Here is a 24786-nt window from a genome sequence, read left to right as displayed (position 1 = left end):
AATATGTTATGTGTTGTGTGTGTTCTATGTGTCATATCTATCATATATGTATATATATATATATTCTTAATCAGCAAATATCTTTGTAAAATACAATATATATATATATGCAAATATATTTATCATAATATCGAGACTGAATTTCATTATTGTTGTTGTATTGATAAACAAGACAAAAACAAACAAAAAATTACAAAATTAAAAAAAAAACAACCGCACTGCCCCTGCGCCTGCCACACTGTGCACAGTGGGCTGCATCAACAATGCAAATGGCATAAAAATTAGTTGCAAAATTTAGATATATTTACCGTAAATACGATAAACCAACCAACTCAAGTCGAATGTTAGTTAATTGGAAATTTCAATCAAAAATTCTTCTCAATACTTTTTCAGTTTTCGGTTTTTGTTGTCAGATCAGAATATGCCATCATTTGGATAGGCTTTGTATATATATATATATATATATATATATATATATATATATATAAGTACTAGATATGAACAGTATGAAAATGTGTGTTAGAAATGGAAAAGTCGCGAATGTTGAAAGTGTGGGAATAGTTTATAAATCGGTTGCATGCATAATTCTTGTGACTAAATGCAACGTTAATTAATTTGAATATTGTTGTTGTTGTTGTTGTTGTTGCCGTTGTGACTTATATTGTATATATATCCTATATGAATAGAGTATATATATATATACATATATAGCTCTAGGCGTATAAGTTTGGGTTTGGTCATTAAATTGTTGTTAATCAGTCGCAAAATGTTGAATTTCTGTTGCTGTCATTGTTGCTGCTATTGTATACAAAATATATATACTTTAATTATATGGTACTATATAGTAAGATGCCAATACAATCTATATGTATATATGTGTATATACGATATATAAATATATGCATATAGTCTTAATGGAGCACTTAGCTCCGATTTCTATTGTTTTGCAAAATACACAACAAATTTGTCTTTAATGGCAACGATGCGCTTTATCGCAAGTCTTTTCGTTAAACAGTTTTGGAATTGTTTTCAGTTTGTTTCTTTTTTCATGTCTTTTATCAATACATTTTCTGTTTTTGTGTAAGATTTTGATTTGATTCTGGCGCTACATATTTGATTTGATTTATTTTAGTTTCATTTTACGCTTAGCTTTACGGTTTGGTTTTAGTTAAGTTATGTTAACAAAATACTCGCTTGATTGGCTTACGCATAAAACGTTTTAGTGTTCAGTACAGTCTATATGTTCTGTAGTTGTTGTTGTTGTTGTAACTGTTGAATACGGTTTGGGTTATATGTCTATATCATGTCAATGCGCACGATTTTGTATCGCAAAAGGGAAGCAACGAATTTTTAATAGCGAATGCGTTTTTCTAAAGACAAAGACTAGAAAAGTTTAAAACATAATCGAAAGCGTGTGACAAAAAGCGATTGTTTGTTACAAAAAAAAAGACGTCTTTTATATATATATATATGCTATCAAATACATAATGCAGAGAGTTTGTTAGTGTGTGTGTGTGTGTGTGTGTATATATGGGCCCGGCTGAGCTGCTCCCCAAGGCGAGAGAGATATGTCGCATCGCAATTTACTAACAAAAATAGTTGTATATAGAGAGCACACATGAAATAGACTGAGAGGTAAAAACTACATTGTAAAGCTCTAAAAAACATATACATGTACACACAGCATTTGTGTACTATATAATCAAACTTGTTAACTAACTTTCGGTCCATCGTCCATCCTCCTCTTTATCAACATTATCAACAGCATATATGGCCACAAACTTATGCGAAAATCATATAATGTGTAAAAATTATACATAAAAAATGTTTATGTAAAATACGCTTAACTAATTTGGACTAACTACTTAAATGAACACAAAAAAAAAAGATATATTCATATATAAGCATATATATATATATATAAAAAGAAAACAAACACAAAGATAAATACAATAAAAATACAAAAAACGAGCAAAATTAAACGAATCTGCCTTAACATTTGTAATTTGGCAATTATTGAGCAACTGCAGTTGGGTATATATATTCGGGTACAGGGTAACTGCGGGTATATTGGCACACAACCAGTTAGCAGTGCATACAATAAGTATATATCTCTCTCTCTCTCTCTTTGTCTCTCTCTCTCTCTCTCTCTCTGTCTAATTTCTAACAGCACCGAGCAGTTAACACCGCGTTTGCTATTTACATGGCCTTAGCCCAAGTTTTCAAAGGCAGCCTGCGTGCGCGCGGGGATTACATGTATGGCGTAAAAAGGGGAAAAGGAGCAAAGCTCACGAATATCCTAACCGTCATCCTTGCCGGGTCGTGTGTTTGTCAGTGTCTGTCTGTCTGTGTGTGTTTGTGTTTAATGTATAATATTTATGCATCGACTATGCATATACGAGTTGAACTTATCTATGAGTGTATATTTAATAATATATGTGTATGCGATGATGGTTGGCGCTACTCCTGCCATTCGTTCTCATCGACACCCTCCATTTCATCCTGCTCCAACTTGGTTGTGTACTCCATGCGCGCGCTAACCGATTTTTGGATCTGCATGGCAAACGAAATGTGAGCAAGAGACAAAGTTTGAAGATAATTGAGAGACTTACCTCCTGCTGCTTGTTGCTTTCATATTCGGACTTGCTGCCAAAATTCGAATGATCCGGTTTTTTAGCTAGCGCCGGAACTTGTTGTTTGGAGGATACTAAAAATGATAATTTAAAAACGAGAATGAGACAACTGCACAAAAGAGAGAGAGAGAGAGAGAGAGAGAGGAAGCAAGAGATGGCAGTATCTTACGCGTGTCCATGCCCTCCGGCTTAAGGCTAACTTTGGCAGCGATCTTGTCGTTGCAGGCAAACCAATCCTCAGCAGACAGCGTGGCGCTCCATGTAATGCGCGTGGGTGGGAACAAATCATCCTGGAACAGTTCGCTCTGCAAATCAAAGTAAGTGTTAAACATATGTACCAACGTCTATTTGTAGTTGAAGTAAGCAATGGAATGGAATGGACATAGATTTCCAATTGTTTGTGTGGGCAAATAAATGGCATGCGGCAAGTGCCTTATGAGAGAGCTAGTTGCCAAGATGGGTGGGTACCTTGATGCGCGGCACTGTAAAGCTGAGCGGCTCGATGGTTGTGTTTGTCAGCCTGTATGCCTTGGAGAACTCAACGCTGGCCACATCGCAGTGGTTCTTGGTGAGAAAACTGAGACCCTGATGCAGCGAGGAGCAGCGATGATGCGACAGCGGGCATATATACGGCTCCTCATCGGTTATCTCATAGCAATAGATGGTGGAATCGCCCTTGCCGGTGACAAACAATGTGGAGCTATCCTCATCATAATATGGAATTAGTATCGATGGCGACACATCCAAGCTGGCCGTATTCAACGGCGCAGTCAATTTTTGTGCATTGTACACGCTAATCTGACGTTCCGAGACTCTGCAATGGTTCAATGTGTGTGTGTCAGTTATATATGTATATACATAGGATAGGAAATAAGGTGAACCGACTTGTCGAATCCGGTGCAGACAATGTAGTGACCCTCGAGCGCCCAGGTGATGCGTGCACCACGCGTGCCCACGGGCCCGTTGCCCTCGCGTACGGGCGTCTCAGATTGGCGTGGATTGTAGACGCGTATTTTGCCATCTTTGCAAACGCTGGCGCCCAGTTTGCCGCAGGGGCTCCAGGCAAAGTCGAATATCTGATCCGTGTGGCCGGTTAATGCGCACTTTTCGGTCATGGTGCGCAAGTCCCACAGCTTAATGGTCATGTCGTAGCTGGCGGTTAGCAACACGTCAGCGGCCAGCGGATGAAATCGTATAAAATAGATCTTGTCGAGATGTGCGGTCAATTCGCCTTGCGGCGTATTTGTCGGCTCACTCAGGCCGCCCTCCTCGATGCGCCACAATTTGACAATGCCATCGTCGCAGGCAACTGCCAGACGCTGTGCATCAAACGGATCCCATTGGAAGTCCATGATGTTGCTGCCATTCACCAGCGACGGTATGACGCCATCGGGCAAACGCCCGGGCCGGCTCAGCTCAAATATGGCAATCTTACCGCCGGGCCCGGAGAGCGGCACAGCGACACGTTCATGATTCGCATGAAAGCCATTGCATTCGCCCGGTATCTGCCGGCTCAGATTGCGCAAGTTCTCAATGTGTGTCGATTTATGGCCGGGCGTGCCCTTCAAGTGACGAAACTTGGACACCTTGCCAAAGACGGTCGATGTTCGCTTGGTCGATGCCGCACTGAACGCCGCCTCTGTGGCTGATTTCTTGAGCCCAGCACCATTGCCGCGCTGTCGATGCTCCTCCATAAGCTTGCCCTCGGGCACCGAAATGCGTTTACTGTCAATGCCGCTGGCGGGCATAACATTGCTGTTGCCGCTCAACTGCTGGCTAGGCTTCAGCGGCTCCACCTTGGAGCTCTCGCGGCGACTAAATGAAATAAACAGTTTGATTTAGTTAAGTGAATGTTTTAAAATGAATAATTCAACAATTTTATTAGGTTTCTAATAGGTACTCGCTGCTTTTGTTGTTGCAGCGAGTGCTTACTCGTTAGTTCTAGACACAGACTCGTTCGCTTATGCTGGCGAGTAATATAAAGCTTGCTTCATAAAAAAAAATAACGATAAGTTCGTGGAGTGAGCTGCCAGAATCTACTCTCGCACCTATTTGAACCCCTCTCTAAAACTCGCGAGTAATCATTAAGCATACTTTGAGTGTAGCGAGTGTTTACACGTTATAACTTGAATTCTATACGGAGTACTCACAGGGGCACCGGCGATTGAGCCTTGTCGTCCACCTGGCTTTTGGAGCGACTCTCGTAGACGCGACGTCGTTCGGCGATGCTGCTACGCACCGCTGAAAAGCGTCGCAGATCGGCATCGGTGCGATCCTCGCCCTCGGTCGAGTTCCCCGATGATTCCGAATTTTGTTCGAATATCTAAATTAAATTGTGGGTAAAGAGAAATTTGGTTGTGAGCAATCTGAATGTTTTGTTAAATTCGAGCACCCTTTTGCAGACCTTATCGGATGATTCATCATCGTCAGCCGAAGACTAGAGTTGTTGTTGTTGTAGTTGTTGTTGCAGTTCGGGTTTAAGTAGACAAGTAGTGAAAGCACAGAAGTACACAGCAGGAGCAGGAGTAATTGGGGTGTTAGTTGGTAACAAAAGTATACGAAAAACGAGAGAAGAAACGAATTTTGGCACAGGCATGTAAGAGAGGGTTATAAGAGAGTTGAGTATTAGTCAAGTGTGGCAATAAACATATTTGGCTAGCCCCTCGGCATACAGTTAGATATTGGTTTTCGCTCAATTACCTTGCGGCGCTCCGATGTGGTCAATGACTTTTGTACACCATTTCCATTACCATTGCCGGCCACACTTGGTTCGCGTTCATGGCTTTCTGTGAGAAAGAGGGACAATTCAATTCGTTAGCCATGCTCGTCACTCGTCACTCGCTACTCGCCACTCGCTACTCGTTTACTTACTTTGAATTTCAATTTCCACAATGAGATCGGGCTTGGCACCTGGGGCTGGCACATCGCTGCAGTTCTCCTGTCCAACATTCGATATATTTTCATGGGAGCCGGGCGCAACGGGCACGGCAAACACTTTGTCAAAGGAGACGTCGCCAGTGTTGCTGGAGAAGGGCTTTGGGCCGAGGCGCGGCTGTAGACAAGAGAATATTTCGAGTAATGTTTGGTAAAAATAGAACAGAATGCAAATATACAAATAACATAAAAATATCTATTCAATTTGTTAAAATAATGTATATAAATAAAATCATGGTAAAGGCAAGTGCAATACAAAACGGCGAAACGTCGGAAGCGAAACAAATTCAATTGAAATCGCATCCGTTTTTTTATGAACTCTAGATTCAGAAACAATAAAGCCACAAGATAAATATTAAGAGTGCAATGCATAACTATTATAATGAAACCAACTAAATTCGATAATTTCAGTGAATGAAATTCAACATAGTTGCAAAATAATGGAATATACAAGTTTCAGAAACAATGCAAACCGAAAATGGCCAACAAAACCACGAAAAAAAAACAAAGAAAATCAAACAAAAAATTGGTTGAGCAACGATTCAAAACATATGCGAAATAGGAATATTGAAACCAACAGGAATATAAATCAAATGTTTTTGTCTTTGCAATATTTCCGTTCTGTTTCATGGTTGGAATATTGGAATGAAACACTTAGAAAACGTTCAAAAATGGTAAAAAAAAAAAGTATACTAAATACGAAACAACACTAAAATACAAAAACAATAAGAATCACAAGAATCAAAAGTTTTAAAAACGTTGAAAATAAAAAGCAATTTACGACCTGTTCCTCGTCTCGTTGGAATTGAAACGGTGGATTGAAACAAATAAATAGTGCTAAACAGGTGAAACAATTTCACTAGTTTCAGAAACGATGAAAATAAAAAGCAATTGACACCCTGTTCCTCGTCACGTTGGCATTGAAACGGTGGAATGAAACAAGAAATAGTGCTTAACTGGTGAAACAAACTAAAAAATAGAAGCAAATTTCACTACAAAAAAAAAAGAAGAGTTTTGCTCTTCATAAGCTTCACTGTGGCACCTTGTAAGCGGCCGCTGCAGTTGTGCGTGGCCGGGGACGTGGCGTGTTGCACTCGCCAGCTGAATCGTTGCCGCTGCCGGAACCGCAACCGGACTGCGGATTGCCCGCTTCGGGCAGCGAATTGTTGCGCGAGGTGCGCGGCATTGGCTTTGGCGGCGAATGGCTGCCGCTGGGCGAATTGGTGTCCAGTGCCGCCGAGGAGGAGGCCTCCTCGCTGCTGCCTGTCGAGTGCTCGGTGGGCGATTCCTTTTCATCGGCCTGCTGATGATGATCCTTTTCCGAATCTGTCTTATATTTCGCCTCAAATTTGCGTATTAGCTCGTTTTGGTTCAGGCTGCACTCGTCCGCCTGCGTCTTGGGATGGGCCAGTCGCTTCTCACTGCCAGGGTTCTCGTTCCCGTTCTTCTCCTCCCCGTTGTTGCACTTGCGCAGCATCATGAAGTGCTTGTTGTCGTTCCGCTCGGTCGAGGTTGTGGCGGGCTTTTGATTTTGACTCTTGCCCTTTGCCTTCTGGTTCTCCAGGTTCTTGATAAAATCGCTCAGATTGCCACGATGTATCTAAATATGTTGTGGGCAATTAAAAGTTGTGTGCTAACTACTAGTCCTTAGGCTTTCCGCAAGTTTTCCAAAAGAAAAACTCACCCAATTTAACCAATAATTAGATTAAAACAAGTTGCGAATTACATTTATCACTAAACTAACGCAAACCGAACCTAAAGAGTAGCATTGAGCTGTTTCCCTTGCGTATCGGTAAATGGGAAAGCATGGAAAAGTTTCAATGGATTGGCGCGTTATAATTCGCAAGGAGTTTAAGCTGCCAGCGACATATAGCTGAAATTCATTTTTGCATCGTCTAATCTCTAGAAATCTTAAAGCCCTTAAGTTGCTTTAGCTAATCTTCGACTTAGTTCTGTTAACACTTTAGACTTCGATTGATGCCAGACTATATCAATATATTTGTATAAATCATAACTTACGACAATTGGCTCATCGCCATGCTCGCGCTTCGCTGGATCTAAACTCATTTTGGGCACAGCCTGATTGGTGCCATTGAGCCACTCGCTGGCAACTAGGTCTGTCCTGTAGCCCGTTGTTTCGGGATAAAGGTCAGCATGGAAGTCGCGATAGGTCTATAAGGATAAACGGATTACAGTTCAAAATCGATTCACATTGGATTCCGGTGAATGCGCTAACCTTGCGTGGCACTTGGTACATAATGGGTATGACCATGTTGGAGGTCAGCTGCAGCACACGATTGACCTCCGCCTCCATCACTTTGAGGGCGCGCTTTGGCACAAGGCATGCGCCCTTGGTTTGCTCGCCCGTATGCCGCAGTCCTTCGATTAGATAGGGATCCTTGTCTGTTATCTCCAGATAGTTAATGGTCGTATCGCCCTTGCCGGCCAGGAAAAGCATATTCGTATCGGCATCGAACAGCGGCATCAGTATGCCCGTCGAGCAGTCCAGCTCCAGCGTCTTTACGGGCACATTGAAATTGCGTATATCGCGTATGATCACCTGTCGCAAACGGGCCGCATCGAAGCCGGTGGTCAGGATGCGTGTCTGATTGCCCAGCCAGACGACGCGCGAATCTGTAATGCTCTGATGCGATTCGGCCAGCATTTGTATGGGTGAGCCGGCGGCACGTGGATCAAAAATGCGCACACATTTATCCTTGCAGCTGGTGGCCAGCACAGTGCCATCTTCGCGCCAGCTGGCCGATTGTATCACCTCCGGATGCTCATTGTTTGCTACAGGTTATATGGGTGACAGAATAATGTAAGTCGAACTAAGCATTGTGTCTCGCAATACTCACAGAAGATCTCCTTTTGGGCAGCAATATCGAAGAGCGCCACACAGCCGGCGGCTGTCGAATACATCAAACCATCGGCTGTGGGATGGAAACCGATCGTCTCCACGCGCCGTTGCTTGTGTGAGAAGACGGCCTCCGGATCGGAGAGCGATTGCTCGAGTCCCTTTTCGGGTATGTGCCAGATTTTGACCTGCAACAATATATATGACAATGTCAATAAAGTTCTGTGAAAGCTGCCCTAATCCCTCCTAGACAACTCTCATTAAGTTTCAGCTCAGTTATTCGTTAAGAGAGATTCTCCTGGCTCAGCACCAGATGCCATCATTTTCGACACCAGAAGGTGTACGTCCGTCTGTTTGTCCACTCTAGAGTCTTATCTAAATGAATCTCCAAAATGAAGCACTTGATTGATCGGTGTTTCTTTTTAAAGATATCTTGCTGACACTTGCGCAAAATCTTATCAGAATATTATCTAGCCGAAAAGTGAGTAAATAAAAAAAATGGGGTGTAAATTGGAAACTAAAAATACTGAGAAACTAAGCACTCGGTAGCTCTATTATGCTTATCAACAACGAATTTCTATATATCCTGAGATAAGGATGGACAAAAGAAATGCTCAGGATGTGGTTGTCCGCTCAAGAGAGTCTTTGCTGTATACATAAATGAATATATATATCGTTTAAAGGACTTACGAGGCAATCCTGCGATGCTGTGGCCAGCAGTCCATCGTGAAACGGCGAGAACTTCAAGTCTGTCACTGTGTCCGTGTGCCCGTGCAGCAGCGGCATGGTCTTGCTCTTGCGTCCGCAATCGTCCAGCGGCAGTACGGCGACACTGGAGCCGCTGTGCTCCCAGTTGAAGGCCATGAAGGCCGCCGATGCGGCAATATTGTTGCCATAGGTTTGATAGCTGCCAACGCTGATTTCGCGCACGCAAGCCTCCGCTTTGGGCACAATGGGCGCGGCATTTTTATACTTGGAAGCCTTAAAGCGCCAGGCCATTGTGTGTATGTGTAGCTGTGTGTGTGTGGTGTGTGTGTGTGACGGTGCGTGTGTTGTGTAGTCCGATGCAAGGCAATTGCAATTGTTCACCTCGAATCGCAGCTACCGTGGCTGATGTCTCACTTTTCCAATTTGAGAAGACGAGTTCCGCGCAATTCGCTTGTTTATTTGATTTATATATATATATTTTCTATTTGTTGTAAATTGATTTATTCACTTGTTGGCTTGTGGTTCGCGCGGCTAGAATTGCAAATATGAAATTCTATAATTATTATTATGATTATTGCTAAGTTTAGTTATCGCTTGCCCCCGTCCGTTGCTGCAGCCGCTAAATGATTCATCCAACCAGTGTTGGCAATTACGTGTTTTTATTTTTTGCCCTCCCTTCCCCAACGGGAGTTTTGTTTAAACAATTATACGTCTATTTTTTTTGTGTTCCTATTACAAATTTATAAGAATGACATCTTTATTCTCGCTTTATTCATTTCTATGCATTTTGAATGCGGCAAAATCTCTCTTCATACTAAAAACATAATGCGAATCGGAACTACAGGGTTTTTGAATCAGATATATATAGAAGAAAACAAAAATAAATGCAAATTGTTATACGTAGGCTTTTGGCACATATGAAAATTCTCCATGCAGTTATGGAATGCTACAAGCATTTGATTATAATAAGTGAGGTTAGGTTAGATTGAACAGGCCAAAGAGAATATACAATTGCTCAAAGCCACAATTTGCCGTAAGAAATTATAAAATTTCCAATACACTTTATCATATATACGAAATAGGACCTCTTCCAGCAATTAGATTTCTTTGCAAAAAAATTATCACATTTGTAACTGTCACAATTTGCGAGTATTCACTGTATTTCAAGCTTGGCTTGGCTTCGGCCAACAAAAACTCGCCACTCGTAATTAAAAAAAACCACAAACAAATCTGTGCATATTTTAAGCTTTAATGTGAAAAAAAAAAGAAATAGAATTGAGCTGTTTTTTTTTCTCTTTTCCTCTAACTTTCTTTAACAAAAACTAGCTTTTTTTTTGCTTGTCAACACTGAACGCAACGCACAAACGCACACACACACACACACACGCGCGCGCGCAGACGCACACAAACGCACACATATCAATTGATAAGCAGTTCTGTGATATGATGTTGCTGATGACTGCCTGTCACGCCCACACTTGAGCCGCATTACTCACAACATGCCAGACAAAACCAACAACAACAACAGCAACAACAACAACAACAACAGCCTCAGCAACAAGCCATACACAGAAACTTTAAGTGCGGCAAGAATGAAAATGGAAATGGACAACAATTTGGACTTGGACTCGTCTGTCTGCCTGCTCATGTTGTTGTTGTTGTTGTTTTTGCTGCTGCTGCACTTGGCTACAATTATTGAGGACTTGCACACTCGAACTGTGCATTGATATGTACGTGTGTACGTGTATGTGTGTGTGTGTGTGTGTGTGCGCGTCTTGTTTGTCGCATGAAAAGAGAAAGCACAAAACAAACATCAACAATTGCGTTTGCGTTTGCGTCTGCGATGCGAGGAGAATGCCAAATGCCGATTTACGATTGACGATTGGCACAGAGATGCCGGATAAGCTCACGCACACACACACAAACACAGGCATACATATGCCTGCACATGTGCATATATATATGTGCTTGTGTGTGCGTTCTGCTTTGTTGCGCCCTTCGCCTTGTCCTTTTTCCGGTTGAGCTTTTCAGGCATTAAAATTGTGCTAATCGTTCGTCATGTTGGCCACTTGTAAGCCGCCTTTATAAACAAGTGCCACGCCCCGTAAATCACATACACAACTGTATATGTATGTATATGTGCGCGTGCGTATGTGTGCGCTTGCTAAGTACAATGGGTAATTTCGACTTGCATGCGCGTACTTTATAAATATATGTATGTATGGCATATGTATATGTATTTGTTATATAGCGAATGAGTCCAATCAGATTTCTGCATGGAAAATAATAACTGCGTTTTTGGCAATAATCATCAACAAATGATTCATGCGCCAATTAAAAACGAAATGTGACCAAGTATTTATCAGTATTCCTTCGATATTGATATATGAGTCGACTTTGTGGAACCTTTCTTATTTCTGTGGGTTCGAACTTCGAACTTATCGAGCAACTACTGTACGTGTTAACGTTAAAGCTTAGACATCAGTTCCACCCCTTTAAATGTCAATATATATAGCGATATATCATCCAATTTCTGTATAGATGCCTTTGTTTATCTAATAGATCCAGAGATATCTGGTAAAAGATCATTTTCTACGTTTTGGTAATTACAAGCCAATTGAAATGCTACGATTTCAGAGGAAACTATATACATAGCTATCTTTTAGTTAATAAAAAAGAAAGCAAAATAAAAAATAATATTCAACGAACTAATATGGGATTTGTTTAAACCACAAATTATTTAGAAAAAAGGGTCAACATATTTCAAAGTGGATTTAAACTCATTTTCTTTAAGCTCTTTTGATAATTCTTTTCTTTTTTTGAATTTTAAGTTCATGCACTGGAAAAAAAACATGCTTATTTATGGCGACAGAGAAGTTTGCCATTTCCGAGTTTCTTACACGCACACGCACGCACGCATGCACGCACACACACAGACACACACACATACACATATAAACAGTGCAAGCGCTGGAAACACAAAGTCCCAATCTGAGTAAATGCCTTCCAAACAGTTGGCCAGGCAATTTTTTTTTATCAAAATTCAATTGTTTCTTTTAATTTTCTGTTTTTTTTTCTTGGGTAAATGTTGTTTTTTATTATTTGCCGCAGCTAGCGGTTAATTTCAAGTGCAGCCAGCGGCGAGTAATTCACAACAACAACAACAAGGCACTGAACTGGAGCTAAATGTATTTGCAAACACAACAACAACAACAACAACAACAACAACGGCAACGGCAACGAGATACGAAGAAGAAGAGACACAGTTGCGCTCACTTGACGACGCGTGCGCAAATTCAACTGGTTCGTTAGAAAGCGGCAAACAAAATGACTGCCTGCTGCTGCGGCTGGTGGTGGCGGTGGTGCAGCCACCAGGTAATCGGGTCAAGTGATTTAGAAAAATATAGAAAAAGAAAACTGCGCGCAACTGGGCGGAAGTTGGGTGGCAGCGACGGCAACGGCAGCGGCGACGGCGACATAACTGTTCGGACATTGGCAAAAAGGGAATTGAAAATGAAGCAGACCAGCAATATGAAGAGGAAGCAGAAACAAGTGCACAAGTGCAGAGCACTGCAACCTGCAGGAGAGCAGACGCCAGCGGGAGACAAACGGCAGCATCCGCGCTGCAGCTGCGAGAGAACGCAGGCAAAGAAGAGCTAACGAGTGAGCGAGCCAGAGCGAAAGTGCGCGTGTGTGTTTGCGTCTGGGGGTCTCTCTCTCTGTATGGCGCACAGGGTGCTACAAACATGTGTGTGTGTGTGTGTGTGTGTTTGGTTGAGCGGGTGTAAGCAACTTTGTTGGGGGTGGGTGGCAGCACCGGCACCGGTACGCCGGCAACGCTACTGTTTTACTGTATTTTTTTTTGTCTTTCTTCTTCCACCACTACCCAAAACAAGCAGTTAGAGTGAGAGAGCTGGATTGAGAGCAGGAGGGTAGAGCACAAGTGGCCTCCTGGTGGTGGTTCCGTTACGTGTTTGTTGTTGCATATGCATTTATTGACATTTTTTCTTCTAGCGTTTGTCATGCACTTAATGCTTGTTACTTCAAGTTTCGCTTTGTTTTTTTTTTTTGCATTTGCTATGTAGCCAAATGCGTGCAATTAATTAGGCGTTGTTTATGCACAGCACAAAAAAAAAAAAAGAAAACACAAAACGGATGTGAATGTAAAAGGAGCCGCTGCTGGTTTTCAACTGGCTTGTTTGTTGTGTTCGGCCGGCACACACCCTTTTTAACACTGGCGCCGCTAGCGACACAACTACAACTACAACAACAACAACAAGAACGACGAAGCTGAGCCGACGCTGCGTTCTGGGCAAACAAAGGAGCAGTTTTGCACCCGATTCATACTCACGCACACTCACTCACTCTCATACACACCGTACATGCAAAAATTGAAATGTTGCACACACACGCACACAGGGCGGACAATAATTGAACGATGCAATTGAAATTGCAACAGCAAAATAAATCACAGCACACAAAACACTTTGCACTCACAATTGTTTAGGCACGCCCCTTTGACCAATTTCACCGCAACTGCACAATTTCTTTTAACTTTTGTATAAAAAATGTTGCATCGGCTTTTTTTCGGTGCTGTATTGCCCGCTGCTTAACACAGACATCGATGAGTCGATGGTATTTTTGTCGGACACATCGTGGTATCGATTTCTTGTCGATTACCGATTCGCAAGTGATGAGCACAAGCTACAGGTCGTGACACGAGTTAAGCGGGCGCGAAAATATTTATGGATTGAATTGCTCCATATAATGTTATGCAATAATTCTCCTTTTTCTCAATGCACTGTTTTGTTTGTTTCCACATATCGCATTGCCAAATTTGATATTTTTATTGTATTGCGTTCAACTTTATATGGATATAGGAAATCAGTTTCATCGGACCTATCGATATTTAGAATAGCGATGTGCGACAACATTCTTAGCCGCTGCGTAATACTGTGTATATACTATAACATTTGTTTTTTCTTGCATTTCAAATAACTATAAAATAATTTAATGTTTATTGATTAATAAACTTAATTTACAAATTTTATGAAATTTGACTAAATGGTGTGACCGCAGTGTGTTTGACTGATGGTGTTGCCACTACGGTGAACGTAGATGGGCGATAAGTGTGTGCAGCTCTTTCAGCCACAGGGCTGCAATGCAATAATGGCTCAAGTGCGCTTGCCAGTGTTTATCGATAGTAACTTAACGATAGTGCCATCGATTGCTTTGCTGCCCTAAATGCTGCAGCAAACTGTATTATTTTTTTTTTGTTATTTATTAAATGAAGCTGAATTAAGTTGATTGCATCGCAATGTCAATGTTAATGTCCAACAAGAAGGCGTCTCAGCGGAATTGCGCATTGTGATAACGTGAACGTAACGTAAAACGCGAGCACTTTTGCTGCTCTTTGCGGGTGTGCGTGTGCGTGTGTGCTTCTGCCAAGTGTATGTGCTGTGATTCTGCGTATGTGTATGTGTGCGTGTGTGTATAATTTTGGTGTGCGGCTGCAGAAGGCAACGACACGGCGCGCCGCTGGCCAGCAGCAGCAGCACCAGAAGCAACAACAACAGCAAAATACAAACCAAAATCAATGCTGTCAACAGCCAAGGAAAGCAAAATGAGCCTTTTGCACAAGATGGGTAAGTAATGAAACAAAACAATATTGAAAATAATTGAAACAGTATGTGCTGGAAAAGTGCGTAAATTACCGCATTCGAATTTTGTTGTTGCCTTGCCCAACACCTGCAACAGCATCAGCTTAACTGTATATGTATACACACACACACACACACACGCAGCAGCAACCTAATATGTACATGTTATATATATATATATATATATATATATATATGTACGTGTGTGTATGCTGCAGAGGCGCTTCATAATCCTACCCAAAAATGATTCACAATAAGCGCGCACAATAACAGTTAGACAAAAGCCAAAATCCTGTTTCTTAATTGCTACTTGACTTTGCCCACCCACACACACACATACACAAACACATACACACACACATGCACACACACATGCACACGCATGTACACATTGATGTCTTCGTTGGCCCAAAATGTGCACTCGGTTTATACCGTTGGTTTATCAACAAGTCTATTTTTAGTGTATGCGTCTCGGAAAGTGTTAAAAGTGAAGTAGCCCAACAAATGTTGTCTGTGTGCGTGAGTGCGTCCCTCTGTTTGTGTGTGTGGGTGTGTACGTTCGTCCGTCTGTCTCTGTGTGTGTTTGCGTACACACTTTACACAAGCCAATCCGCAAAGCAGCGCCCCGCACCCCGCGCTTTGCTTACATCTCTACCAACTCCTTGGGCTGCATTTTATTTTAAACATATCTACCCCTCTCTCTCTCTCTCTCCCTCTCTCTTTTTCTAATCTATCCCGCGCTCTGTCTTGCATACGCTTGCTGTGATGCGAGCTGTTGAATTCGTTAAAAAGGATACCAGAGAATTAATTCTAAGAATCGTCTGCATTTGCAAATGGATTGGAAAATAATGGATGTTAAATATCTTGTTATTCCCGGTAAAGGCTTGCGTATACACATGCATATGTACATACATTGTATGTGTGTGTGTGTGTGCATGTGCATGGATATATTACATGAAGTGAAGCTTGCAGCTGCGATGAGCTTTTTTAAAATGGTTGCTGGGTTGGGCGGCTAAGCAGCCTAACGGTAATTTGCTGCACAGCAAGTTTTGACCTGGGTCAATTGTGAGAAGCTTCAGTTGTTAATTCGCATTCGAGTTGGGGCCCGCCTATCGTTATTTGCCATCGTGACACGAAAACAAAAAAAAACACACGTTAACTTAAGCTCAATAGACTTGTTAAGCTTGAATTAATTTCCAAGCATTTCGGCTCGAATTGGGAACTGGGAACACACAACGTAGAAGAGTATACATACACATATGTGTATGTAGCTCTATGTGTGTGTCTGGCTGGCGGAAAGGTCATGTCCGTGCACGTGCTCATCTCTAATGCAAAATATTCAATCAGCCGGCAACACTGGTCGGGTGTGGGTGAAGGTCATGCTCGGCTGCCGTTGCCAACGTTGCCAGATTATTTAACAAATACGAGTCGCGCCTAAGCAAATAGATTTACATGCTTTAATGTCAAATTAATCGTACAACGAAACGGTTATCAGTTGAGAGATAAATGCGCGATACGGCCAACAGGCCAACAGGCCGTGCAGCACAATGGGCCCAAACCCGTTCAAGGTCACAGGGGATATTACCGTTATTATTGTTTTATTATATTATTGGTAGCAAGCACAGCTTTTGGGTCTGCCTCAAACAACCTTGCCAACCGACACACTTTACCGTTAATCGGTTAACACACTTAACCGTTAATCGGTTAACAATGCTATCACTGGATGGGCAACATCACTAGCCACGCCCCAGCACCGCCCACCCGTTTTTTTTTTTTACTAACTTTCGCTGCAGTGCATGTTGCCTGGGTAAGTTAACTGTTAGTGGGAGCTTTTGTTATTTTGGGCTTTGGGCTTTGGGCGAGCTTTTGGCTTAGACTGTTTTGCGCGCTTTTCTTCGTTCTTTTTGTTGCCTGTGCAAAGTCTGAGACGTCGGCAGCCGCCGCAGCGGCTTGCAAAATGTAAGTACTCTATTTTAGATTTGATAAGAAGCCAGCTTACTTCTGTGTGATAATGAAGAGACAAAAACAACAACAACAACGACTGCGCAATACTCTCTACCAAGTGTGCTGCATTAAAGTGTTTGAAAAAAAGAAGAAAAAAAACAAATAGCAGAGCAAAATTAAAAAGTGTTTTTGCAATATTGCATGTATCTCACGATTCCAAAACTTCTTCCTCCGCTTAGTTCATTTTGGAGAGATCCTAGAACCTAGAACGTGGCCCATCGAATTTGTTTGTCTCTGCGAAAACATTAAAGTATGTATTCGTGTGTGTGTGTGTGCATATAAATATAGATAGATATATATAATCGCAACACTATCTGAAGCAGTTGAACAGCGACATATGTACAGTGAAAACTCTCTTGCGTGGACGCGGCAATGCCGCCTTTGTAAAAAAATATTGGAAAGGAAGTGCGGAAATTGATTTAAAACAGGGCAAAAGTTCAACAAAAAAGAAGTTAGAACCAAAAGATTGCTTTAAGGCGCTTGCACATCTTTGAACCAGCTTTTGGTTCAAACCCTGTTTTGTTATACATTCTCAAAACTTGAATGAAACAATCTATGTTTTAATTGACATTTGATGGAAGTTGCGGGCTAAATTTGAACTCTACTCAAAATTGACATCTGGCCAATATGATAAGAAAGGTCAAAGATCAAATGCCATAACTAATCGAATACGTAATGCAACCAATATACCCTTTGTCGTATTGCGCATAGGGTATAAAAACAACAGACACAACGACAGCTACCGCAGCAGAGACAACAAAGCGTCGCATCAGTCACACAGACAGGCATACACACACACGCGCACACACACACGCACGTCATAGGGCAATAGAGAGCAGTTCATTGAAAGTGCAAATGTTTTTGTTGCTGCTGCTCAGCGGGCCGTGGGGCCGCCCATTGGCCACGCCGCGCTGCGCTGCGCCGCGCGATTAGATTGTAAAAAGCGACGGCGTCGAGCGCTCGCTCGCGCTGCGGCTCAGTTAGTAATCAGACAGTCAGACAGACAGACAGACGGACAGTCAGTCGCGTCAATTCAGTTTGTTTTGCGCGAAATATTCACAAAAACGCTCGCAAAAAAAAAAAAACAACAACAAGAAGAAAACTAATTCGATTAATAATAATAGTAAAAAAGTAAAAGAAATACAAAATAAAAGGAACCCCGCCCCGGGGTGATATCATCCAGCCGTACGCGACACAGGCAGCCAGCCAAGGGGCAGGGGGCCGATCCTCAATGTCACATCAATTGTAATGTCAACTAAATTGATGTAGTGTGATTTGCATTTTTTTTCTCTCTCTCTCTCTCTCTCTCCCCATGTTTTTGTTGTTGTTGTTGTTGCTGCTATGTAGCAAAAACGCAAAGTGAATATTGAATATAAATCGATTGAAAATCGTTGATGCGTTCGCCCCAAATCGCGTGCATAGTGTTGCAAAGTGCGCCGAAAACAAAAGAGAAAGAAGCGAAGAAACAAAAACAAAACAAAAAAAAAAAACGAATTTTGGCGCGAGCGCGATGCGCGTTCTAAGCACAGAGCTGCGCTTGCGCTTTCAAAAGCGCAAGCCGCGTCCCTTCAATCGAGCGGCCAGCGCCGATGATGCGTCGACTGCGGCAGCGGCAGAAGCAGCAGACGAGCGGCGAATTAACGGAACTGCTAGCATGCGTACGTATTAAGAAGGAGTGTGAGTGTGCGCATGCGTGTGTGTGTGTAGGCGTGCATGTGTGTGGGTTGCGGCAATCGATAAGTTGCAATCGCTGTCAGCTGCCAGCGTCGACAGCGGCAGCGGCAGAAGCAGCAGACGAACGGCGAACTAACGGAACTGCTAGCATGCGTACGTATTAAGAGGGAGTGCGAGTGTGCGCATGTGTGTGTGCGTGTGCGTGCATATGTGTGTGGGGCTTTAATCGATAAGTTGTAATCGCTGTCAATGGAATGACTCTGACCTTGACGGCCGTAGATCGATAAGTATGTAATTTTTGCCTATTTCCCGAGGCAAGTGCTCTTAATTGTTTAATGATTAATTCAAAGCGTTACATTTATCTATGTACATGGCTATCGAACAGCGGAGGCGGGCCGGGGGCGGTTTGGCATTCGCTCAATTGATCAATTTTCGTTTGCGCTCACAGCTGAGTGAGCAGCGCTCAATCGGCTGGAAGTGGCACCGGATGCTGTCTCAATAAAAAATAAACATACATAGATGCATACATACATACATATGTACATATGTATGTATATACAAATTGGCATATTGTGCGGTTGTGTGTGTAACTAATGTCGGCATGAATCGCATTTGCTTATCGTTATCGATAATATGCAGCAAAGAAAGTTAAATCTAATCTAATCGCATCGTTTGATCAACATTTTTGGCATTTCACCGGCATTTTTCATGCATTCATGAATATATTCATTCAATATTGCTTAAGTTGTGAATGCATGAAAAGGGTTTTGTTTAATTGTTGCTGATTGAAACGTTTTTTTTTCACTGCTTTCACTGCACTTTCTAATTGAGGCTGTCAAGCGTAGGGCGCAGACAGACACACACAAAGAGAGAGACAGAGGGAGAGGGAGAGGGAGAGAGTGTGAAGGAAACCTTGTTGAAAAGAAAACCCATCAATATTTTGTAAAACTATTATTCTACTATACGAGCTGACGTGCTCTAACATTCACAACATTCACAACATTCCCAACATTCATTTCATTTTGGCTAATATTGATGATGGCAAAGTGCAAAAGCTGTTGACAGTTTTACTTACTTACTTTTTTCTCTTTTGAGCCCAACAATGAGAAACCATTCAAAGCAGCAACAATGCCGGTGACACGTGAAAAGGGTAAATGTGGCCACAAATGTGACCGCACACAACATTTTCAAAGAGCAAAGCCCATCAAAATACTGAGAGCGTGTTCCATTGATTGTCTGACCCATAACCGGCTGCTTGTACAGTCAATTATGATAAAATAGAGTTTAACCGACAATCGTTTAACGCATCTTTGAAATATTGTTGAACCTATTGTGATATACTTATGTATGATGTGAAAACCGCAAATGCAGCGAATTGTTGCTTGATACCAAAAAGGCAGCCCTAAAAGGCATCTGCATGTTTCTCGTTATTAACTGATTTCCTGCACAAACAAAAGAGTTTCCTGGTAATCGCTTTACATACTAACATATATGTATTTAATATATGTTGAATATGGTCCGTGCAAATGCCAGAAATACTTTGTGGCTTATGAACTCGTGTCTGCCGTCATATTTCATTTACATAGCACAGCAAATGCTTAACAATTGTGTGGGCGTTTCCAGGAATTTTCCTTTTACCGTCGAAAGAAAAACCAATTTGTGTACTCAGATGAGTTTAATTGCACGCATTGACAGATAATTTAACTTGTCAACAAGAGGCAAAGCGTCTGTAATATTGTTTTTGATTTGTTTTAAATCACGCTTGATCACATTTGCCCTTTGCCCTTGGCCCTTGGCCCTTCAATATTGCTTGATTAACTCACCTGAATGCTTGCATCTTTCATTTTTGGGCTAAATTCAAATATATTCTATATATATATATATATATCCTCAATTTGTCGAGTTATCCCAAACGAAATCTAGCTTGAAGCTGCACGTTAAGACGGCATTCCACACGCATGTGTGGAAAAAACGTGTAAAACATTTGTATGCAACTTTTTTGTTTAACATCCGATTGGCCTCAAATGCATTTTCAAAGATCTTTGAGAGCATCTATCGCTACAATCCCTACGGGCTAGAATTAGCGCAAATAGTTCTCGAGCTATGCCGAAAAGTTCATGTCTTCATAATTCGATCGATATTTATCGATAACCTATGCATTTCTGTCTTGTTGCTGTTATTTGCATTGAAAACTAGCATTGTGTTCAAAATATGGCTAACATTGCAATTATCGAGAGACCACTGTAACTCATTAACACGTTGTCCAATTGTCCAATTAGTGCTTGTTTCTGGCTTTTAAATAAGCTTAAATCATGCGCAGCAAAAAATACCTGGAATTTCGAGCTTAATGCTGTCTAATCTCTGTTGTTAATGCAACACAAGCCACAAGCCGCAAAAACGCTTGCAAGGTCAACTAACAAATAGTTCAGTTTCCCGAGCATCATTAAACATTTAACTGGAAATGCAACTTAATACGGTTCTATTCCTGAGCGTTTGCTGCTAAGAATGCTTGCCATTTACTCGAGGTGTTCATTAAGCATTATTTAATGTGAATTTCCCAGTGAACTTTAATATTTCTCGCACATTTGGGGTATTCCTGAAGCAAACACATAAATAACAAATAAAACACGTTTCTGATAATCGCATCAATTTGCAAAGTTTTACAAGCCTTTGGCTTATGAAGAAGCTCCTTGGGTTAGTTTAGGTAATTTGTATTGAATTAGGGGTATTCCTGAAGATCAAGTATTGCAAGATAATCTGAACACGATGAGAGTTCAATTAGAAAAGAGGCTTGTGGAGTAGGGTTTGGGTTAGTTTAGGTAATTTGTATTGAATTAGGGGTATTCATGCAGTTCAAGAACTCTTGAAAGTTCTACACTCATGGAATTCGGATTCGGATTCGGGGTATTCCTCAAGCAGTTAATAAAACTTACCGATAAACGTTTGACCTTTGACTTATTGAAACTGAAAGAAAAAGAAAATATACCTTTGGCTTGTGGAGAGGGGTTATTTTTAGATAATGCATATTGAATTAGGGGTATTCCTGAAGATCAAGAACTCTTGAAAGTTCTATACTAATGGAATTCGGATTCGGGGTATTCCTCAAGCAGTTAATAAAACTTACCGATAAACGTTTAAAGTATGACTTCAAGCAAAAGAAACTCAGATATTCTTGGTAAATGCTTTTGATTATAGCATCGAGAACAGAGTGAAATCTGAATACCTTTGCCCAATCGCAGCATTATTTACTATAACTGGGTGTTCGGCCGGTCACGTATGGCACGGCGCTTTCCCTGCTTGTGTGTGTGTATGCGCGTGTGTGTGTGTGTGTGTTGTCAACTCGATTGCACACGCACATATATAGATATATATAAGTATATATATCTGGCTAGATATTTATTTCTTTTGCTTTATGCATTTCACTCAGCACTTTTGCTTTCCGATGGATTTCATTTTCATGTCGAATAATTTTTAGCTCGAGCTCTAAACGACCCGCCCAACTATGTCATAATTGTTCCCCCCTCCCCTCCCTGCCCCAACCCTCGTTTTGCCTGAGCGCTTTTCATGTGCTCACATGAAAGGTTTTTAGTTTTATAGACATGCATATGTACATATATTTGGCTTGTCCATTGTCCGGCTTTTGGCTTGGCTTTCTTTTGGCCCGTCGAGTTTAGTTGTTTTTTTTTTGTTTACAACTTTCATTATTCTTCTGCGTTTTTCTCAAAATTAGCTGTCGGCTGAGCTGTCGCAAGTGAACCAGTTGTTTAACTAGTTCCGGCTGAATGGCATCGATAACTTGATTGCTGCATGAGTTATCGATAAGTATGCGGCTTGTTATTAAATGTTCTCTCTTCATAGCTGAGATAACTGTTAAACTAGGCTCGAAACACAGGCCATAAATCTATATAAAAAGTTGTGTTATCTATATATAGTTCGGTTCAGCTGTTGCGAACTAGTTCGATTTATGAACACGCTTTCGATAACACAAAATATGACTTCTATGCTCGACCAACTTTCGAAAACTGACCATCTAACGTTTAAACAAATATTGAGCATATGCAAATAAGCTTCGGACCACGGTGCAGCTGCTGATAAGATACAAAGCCGCGCCGCGGCTTGGCTGCGTGGGTGTTTTTTTTTGGTATTTGACTTTAGTTTTGCTCGTCTGTTTAAATTGATGACGCTCGCAATCGTAATATACGACATGGCTGAAGCAACGACGTCATAGCTCTTGTCTTGTTTGTTGTTCCAGTTGTTGTTGTTGTTGTTGTTGTTGTGGGTGACGTGCAACCCGTCAAGAGATACACACGCACTTAAACTCGGGCAGTCATTCAATTCTCTGTAGGCCTCTCTTTATACCCTGTTGCCAATGAGCATGACCGAGCAGAAGCATATTGGCCTTGTGCCAGGCAGCTGGAGACATTGACGATTCCATATACATATTCCTAGCTCCGAAGACGGACTGCATTGTTACAGCCAGATTAATATCGGGTCATTGTTAACGCTCTCCGTTTAGCACTTATCGATATCTATATTTCTATCGGGCCATTGACAACTCTGTCCGTTTAACACTTATCGATATATCTATATGTATCGGGCCATTGATAACTATGTCCGTTTAGCACTTATCGATATATCTATATATATAGAGCCATTGATAACTGTTCGATAAGTTCTATCGATATATATCGATATTCACGAGGGGTTGCTTATGCCATTTTAGATTAAGTTTATTTACAGCTATCGATAACTTTGACAGCAAAATCGATAACCACGTCTAGTTTGTTTTTTAGCACATCTCTGAGATTTTGGAATCTAGAGTTACCCAATTAAAGATTACAAATAATACTTCACTTTTCTGCAATGCCAAATATTGAAAATCGAAGCCAAAAAGGATATCATGGTTATATGCGAATCATAAATTGATAAATTGTTAAAAAAAAAACAGTTATTGTAGCACGAATGTGTGCTAGCTGTTTATAGGGCAACTGCTAGTCGATCAAGCACTACTGGGCTTGTTACTAGGTTCGGCTTTTGTGTGTTTGTGTGTGCATGTGTGTATTATATCTCCTATATAGCCTATAGCCTCTCTTGGCTAGGCTCTGAATGTCGTTTCGTTTCGTTTTCGTTAGCGTACCGAGTTCTTTTCTTCTGCTTCTTCCTGCCATTGTTGTTGTTATTATTTCACTCGCCTTTGTTGGTTTCGTGTTTGTTTTTGTTTCTGTTGTTCGCGCATTATTAATTATGAGGCGCTGTGCTCAAAAGTTATCTAACCGTTGCCCGGCAAACACAGCGTTACGATTGAAATAAGCTTAAAAAAAACCCAAAAAAACCCAAAAAAAAATCCCAAAAAAAAGGAAAAAAAAAATAAAATTTCCCCAAATAAAAACAAGCGCAAAATGCAAGTGAAAACATAGAGTTGTGTGTTTTTTTTTTTTATTTTACCGTTATCGTATCGCAGTGAATGACAAAGCGTAGAAGAAGAACAAGCATAAGAATTGAAAACATTGTTGTTCTTCTTCTTATTGTTGTTGTTGTTGTTGTTGCGAATTGTGACGAATCGAACTAAAGTGCAAGAAGAAGCGCTGAAACACTCATATTTGATGTATGAATAAGTATATTTGCTAAATTCACGAATAAAAAAAAAAAACAAAATCGTTTGTTTAACGAATGCAATGTGCGCATTAAATATACATATATACATATACATGCATGTATATATGCATGTATGTATGCATGCATGTACATGCATAAAGTCAGTGTGTGGGTGAGTGTGGGGGCGGGGGGGTTGTGCTTGGCAATTGATTGAATTGAATGCTTTCACGATGACCGCACCTGCGATGACGTCATGCCGAATGTATGCATGTGTGTGTGTGGGTCAAATTTAGCCCTAAACAGCATGCTAAGCCCATGTGTTTGTGCATATGTACATGCATGTGCGTGTGTGTGTGTGTGTGCGGCATGAGAACGTGTCATGATCAATGAACTGTGTCGACCCAAGTCAGAAGTTGTTTCAGTTTTTCTGTTTGTGCTCTTCATTTTATTTATTATTTCATTTACATTTTTGCTTATGACAAATTTAACGTATTGTTTGTCGTTTTTTTTTTTTAGTTTTGTTGTTGTTGTTTTTGGCGTTGACTCGTCAACAGCAAAGATTATGTCATGTTTGTGATGTAGTTGGATGTCGTTACGTTTTATGCCACGTAAATTGCGTGCCACGGGGCGTATACGTGCCGTTGGTCTTTGAGGTCTTGTGTTCAAATGTGAAAGTGCTTGAATATGTTTTGTGCTCTCACAGAATACAACAAGTTGTTTA

At 41.2% G+C, this 24786-nt stretch overlaps 2 protein-coding genes across 12 annotated transcripts in view; one reads left to right on the top strand and one right to left on the bottom strand.

The window, feature by feature from the left end:
• Positions 1 to 1079: 1079 nt before the first annotated feature.
• LOC115767355 (coronin-7) lies at positions 1080 to 13772 on the bottom strand. Of its 4 annotated transcripts, XM_030711608.1 has the most exons (15): positions 13630 to 13772; positions 9115 to 9663; positions 8426 to 8612; positions 7804 to 8360; positions 7587 to 7739; positions 6610 to 7167; positions 5505 to 5685; positions 5334 to 5419; positions 5038 to 5070; positions 4784 to 4956; positions 3519 to 4448; positions 3102 to 3447; positions 2803 to 2938; positions 2613 to 2707; positions 1080 to 2553 (listed from the first exon to the last, which is right to left on the bottom strand). In XM_030711608.1, exons 2-15 carry the CDS (start codon positions 9421 to 9423, stop codon positions 2461 to 2463), a joined length of 3837 nt encoding a protein of 1278 aa, XP_030567468.1. In that variant the 5' UTR covers positions 9424 to 9663; positions 13630 to 13772; the 3' UTR covers positions 1080 to 2460. The 4 variants fall into 4 exon arrangements, with proteins under 4 accessions (XP_030567468.1, XP_030567469.1, XP_030567471.1 ...); XM_030711609.1 differs by lacking the exon at positions 5038 to 5070; XM_030711611.1 differs by lacking the exon at positions 6610 to 7167 and having other exon boundaries at positions 13630 to 13768.
• A 642-nt stretch (positions 13773 to 14414) lies between these two features.
• LOC115767406 (guanine nucleotide-releasing factor 2-like) overlaps positions 14415 to 24786 on the top strand; it is a 28220-nt gene continuing 17848 nt past the window's right edge. For 4 of the 8 annotated variants that reach the window (XM_030711676.1, XM_030711675.1, XM_030711673.1 and 1 more), the window contains exon 1: positions 14418 to 14777. In XM_030711676.1, the coding sequence (XP_030567536.1) occupies positions 14729 to 14777 (49 nt within the window). In that variant the 5' untranslated portion in view covers positions 14418 to 14728. Of the gene's footprint in view, positions 14778 to 18346; positions 18455 to 24786 lie in introns of those variants that run through there. The other 4 variants (XM_030711680.1, XM_030711677.1, XM_030711678.1 and 1 more) reach the window with 3 other exon arrangements.

This window comes from Drosophila novamexicana, unplaced genomic scaffold (genome assembly GCF_003285875.2).
Source record: "Drosophila novamexicana strain 15010-1031.04,08,12 unplaced genomic scaffold, DnovRS2.1 tig00001385-arrow-arrow-pilon, whole genome shotgun sequence".
NCBI lineage: Eukaryota > Metazoa > Arthropoda > Insecta > Diptera > Drosophilidae > Drosophila > Drosophila novamexicana.
Note: the sequence above shows the minus strand (reverse complement) of the source record. Positions and strands in the feature narration are given on the sequence as shown.

Excerpts from the sequence above, each read along its gene's own strand:
- LOC115767355 (XM_030711608.1), bottom strand. The coding sequence starts at position 9,423 with ATGGCCTGGCGCTTTAAGGCTTCCAAGTATAAAAATGCCGCGCCCATT. Across the intron at positions 5,686-6,609 it reads CTGCAGCGGCCGCTTACAAG|CCGCGCCTCGGCCCAAAGCC; the intron begins GTGCCACAGTGA and ends TCTTGTCTACAG. Across the intron at positions 3,448-3,518 it reads GTCTGCACCGGATTCGACAA|AGTCTCGGAACGTCAGATTA; the intron begins GTCGGTTCACCT and ends GAACCATTGCAG.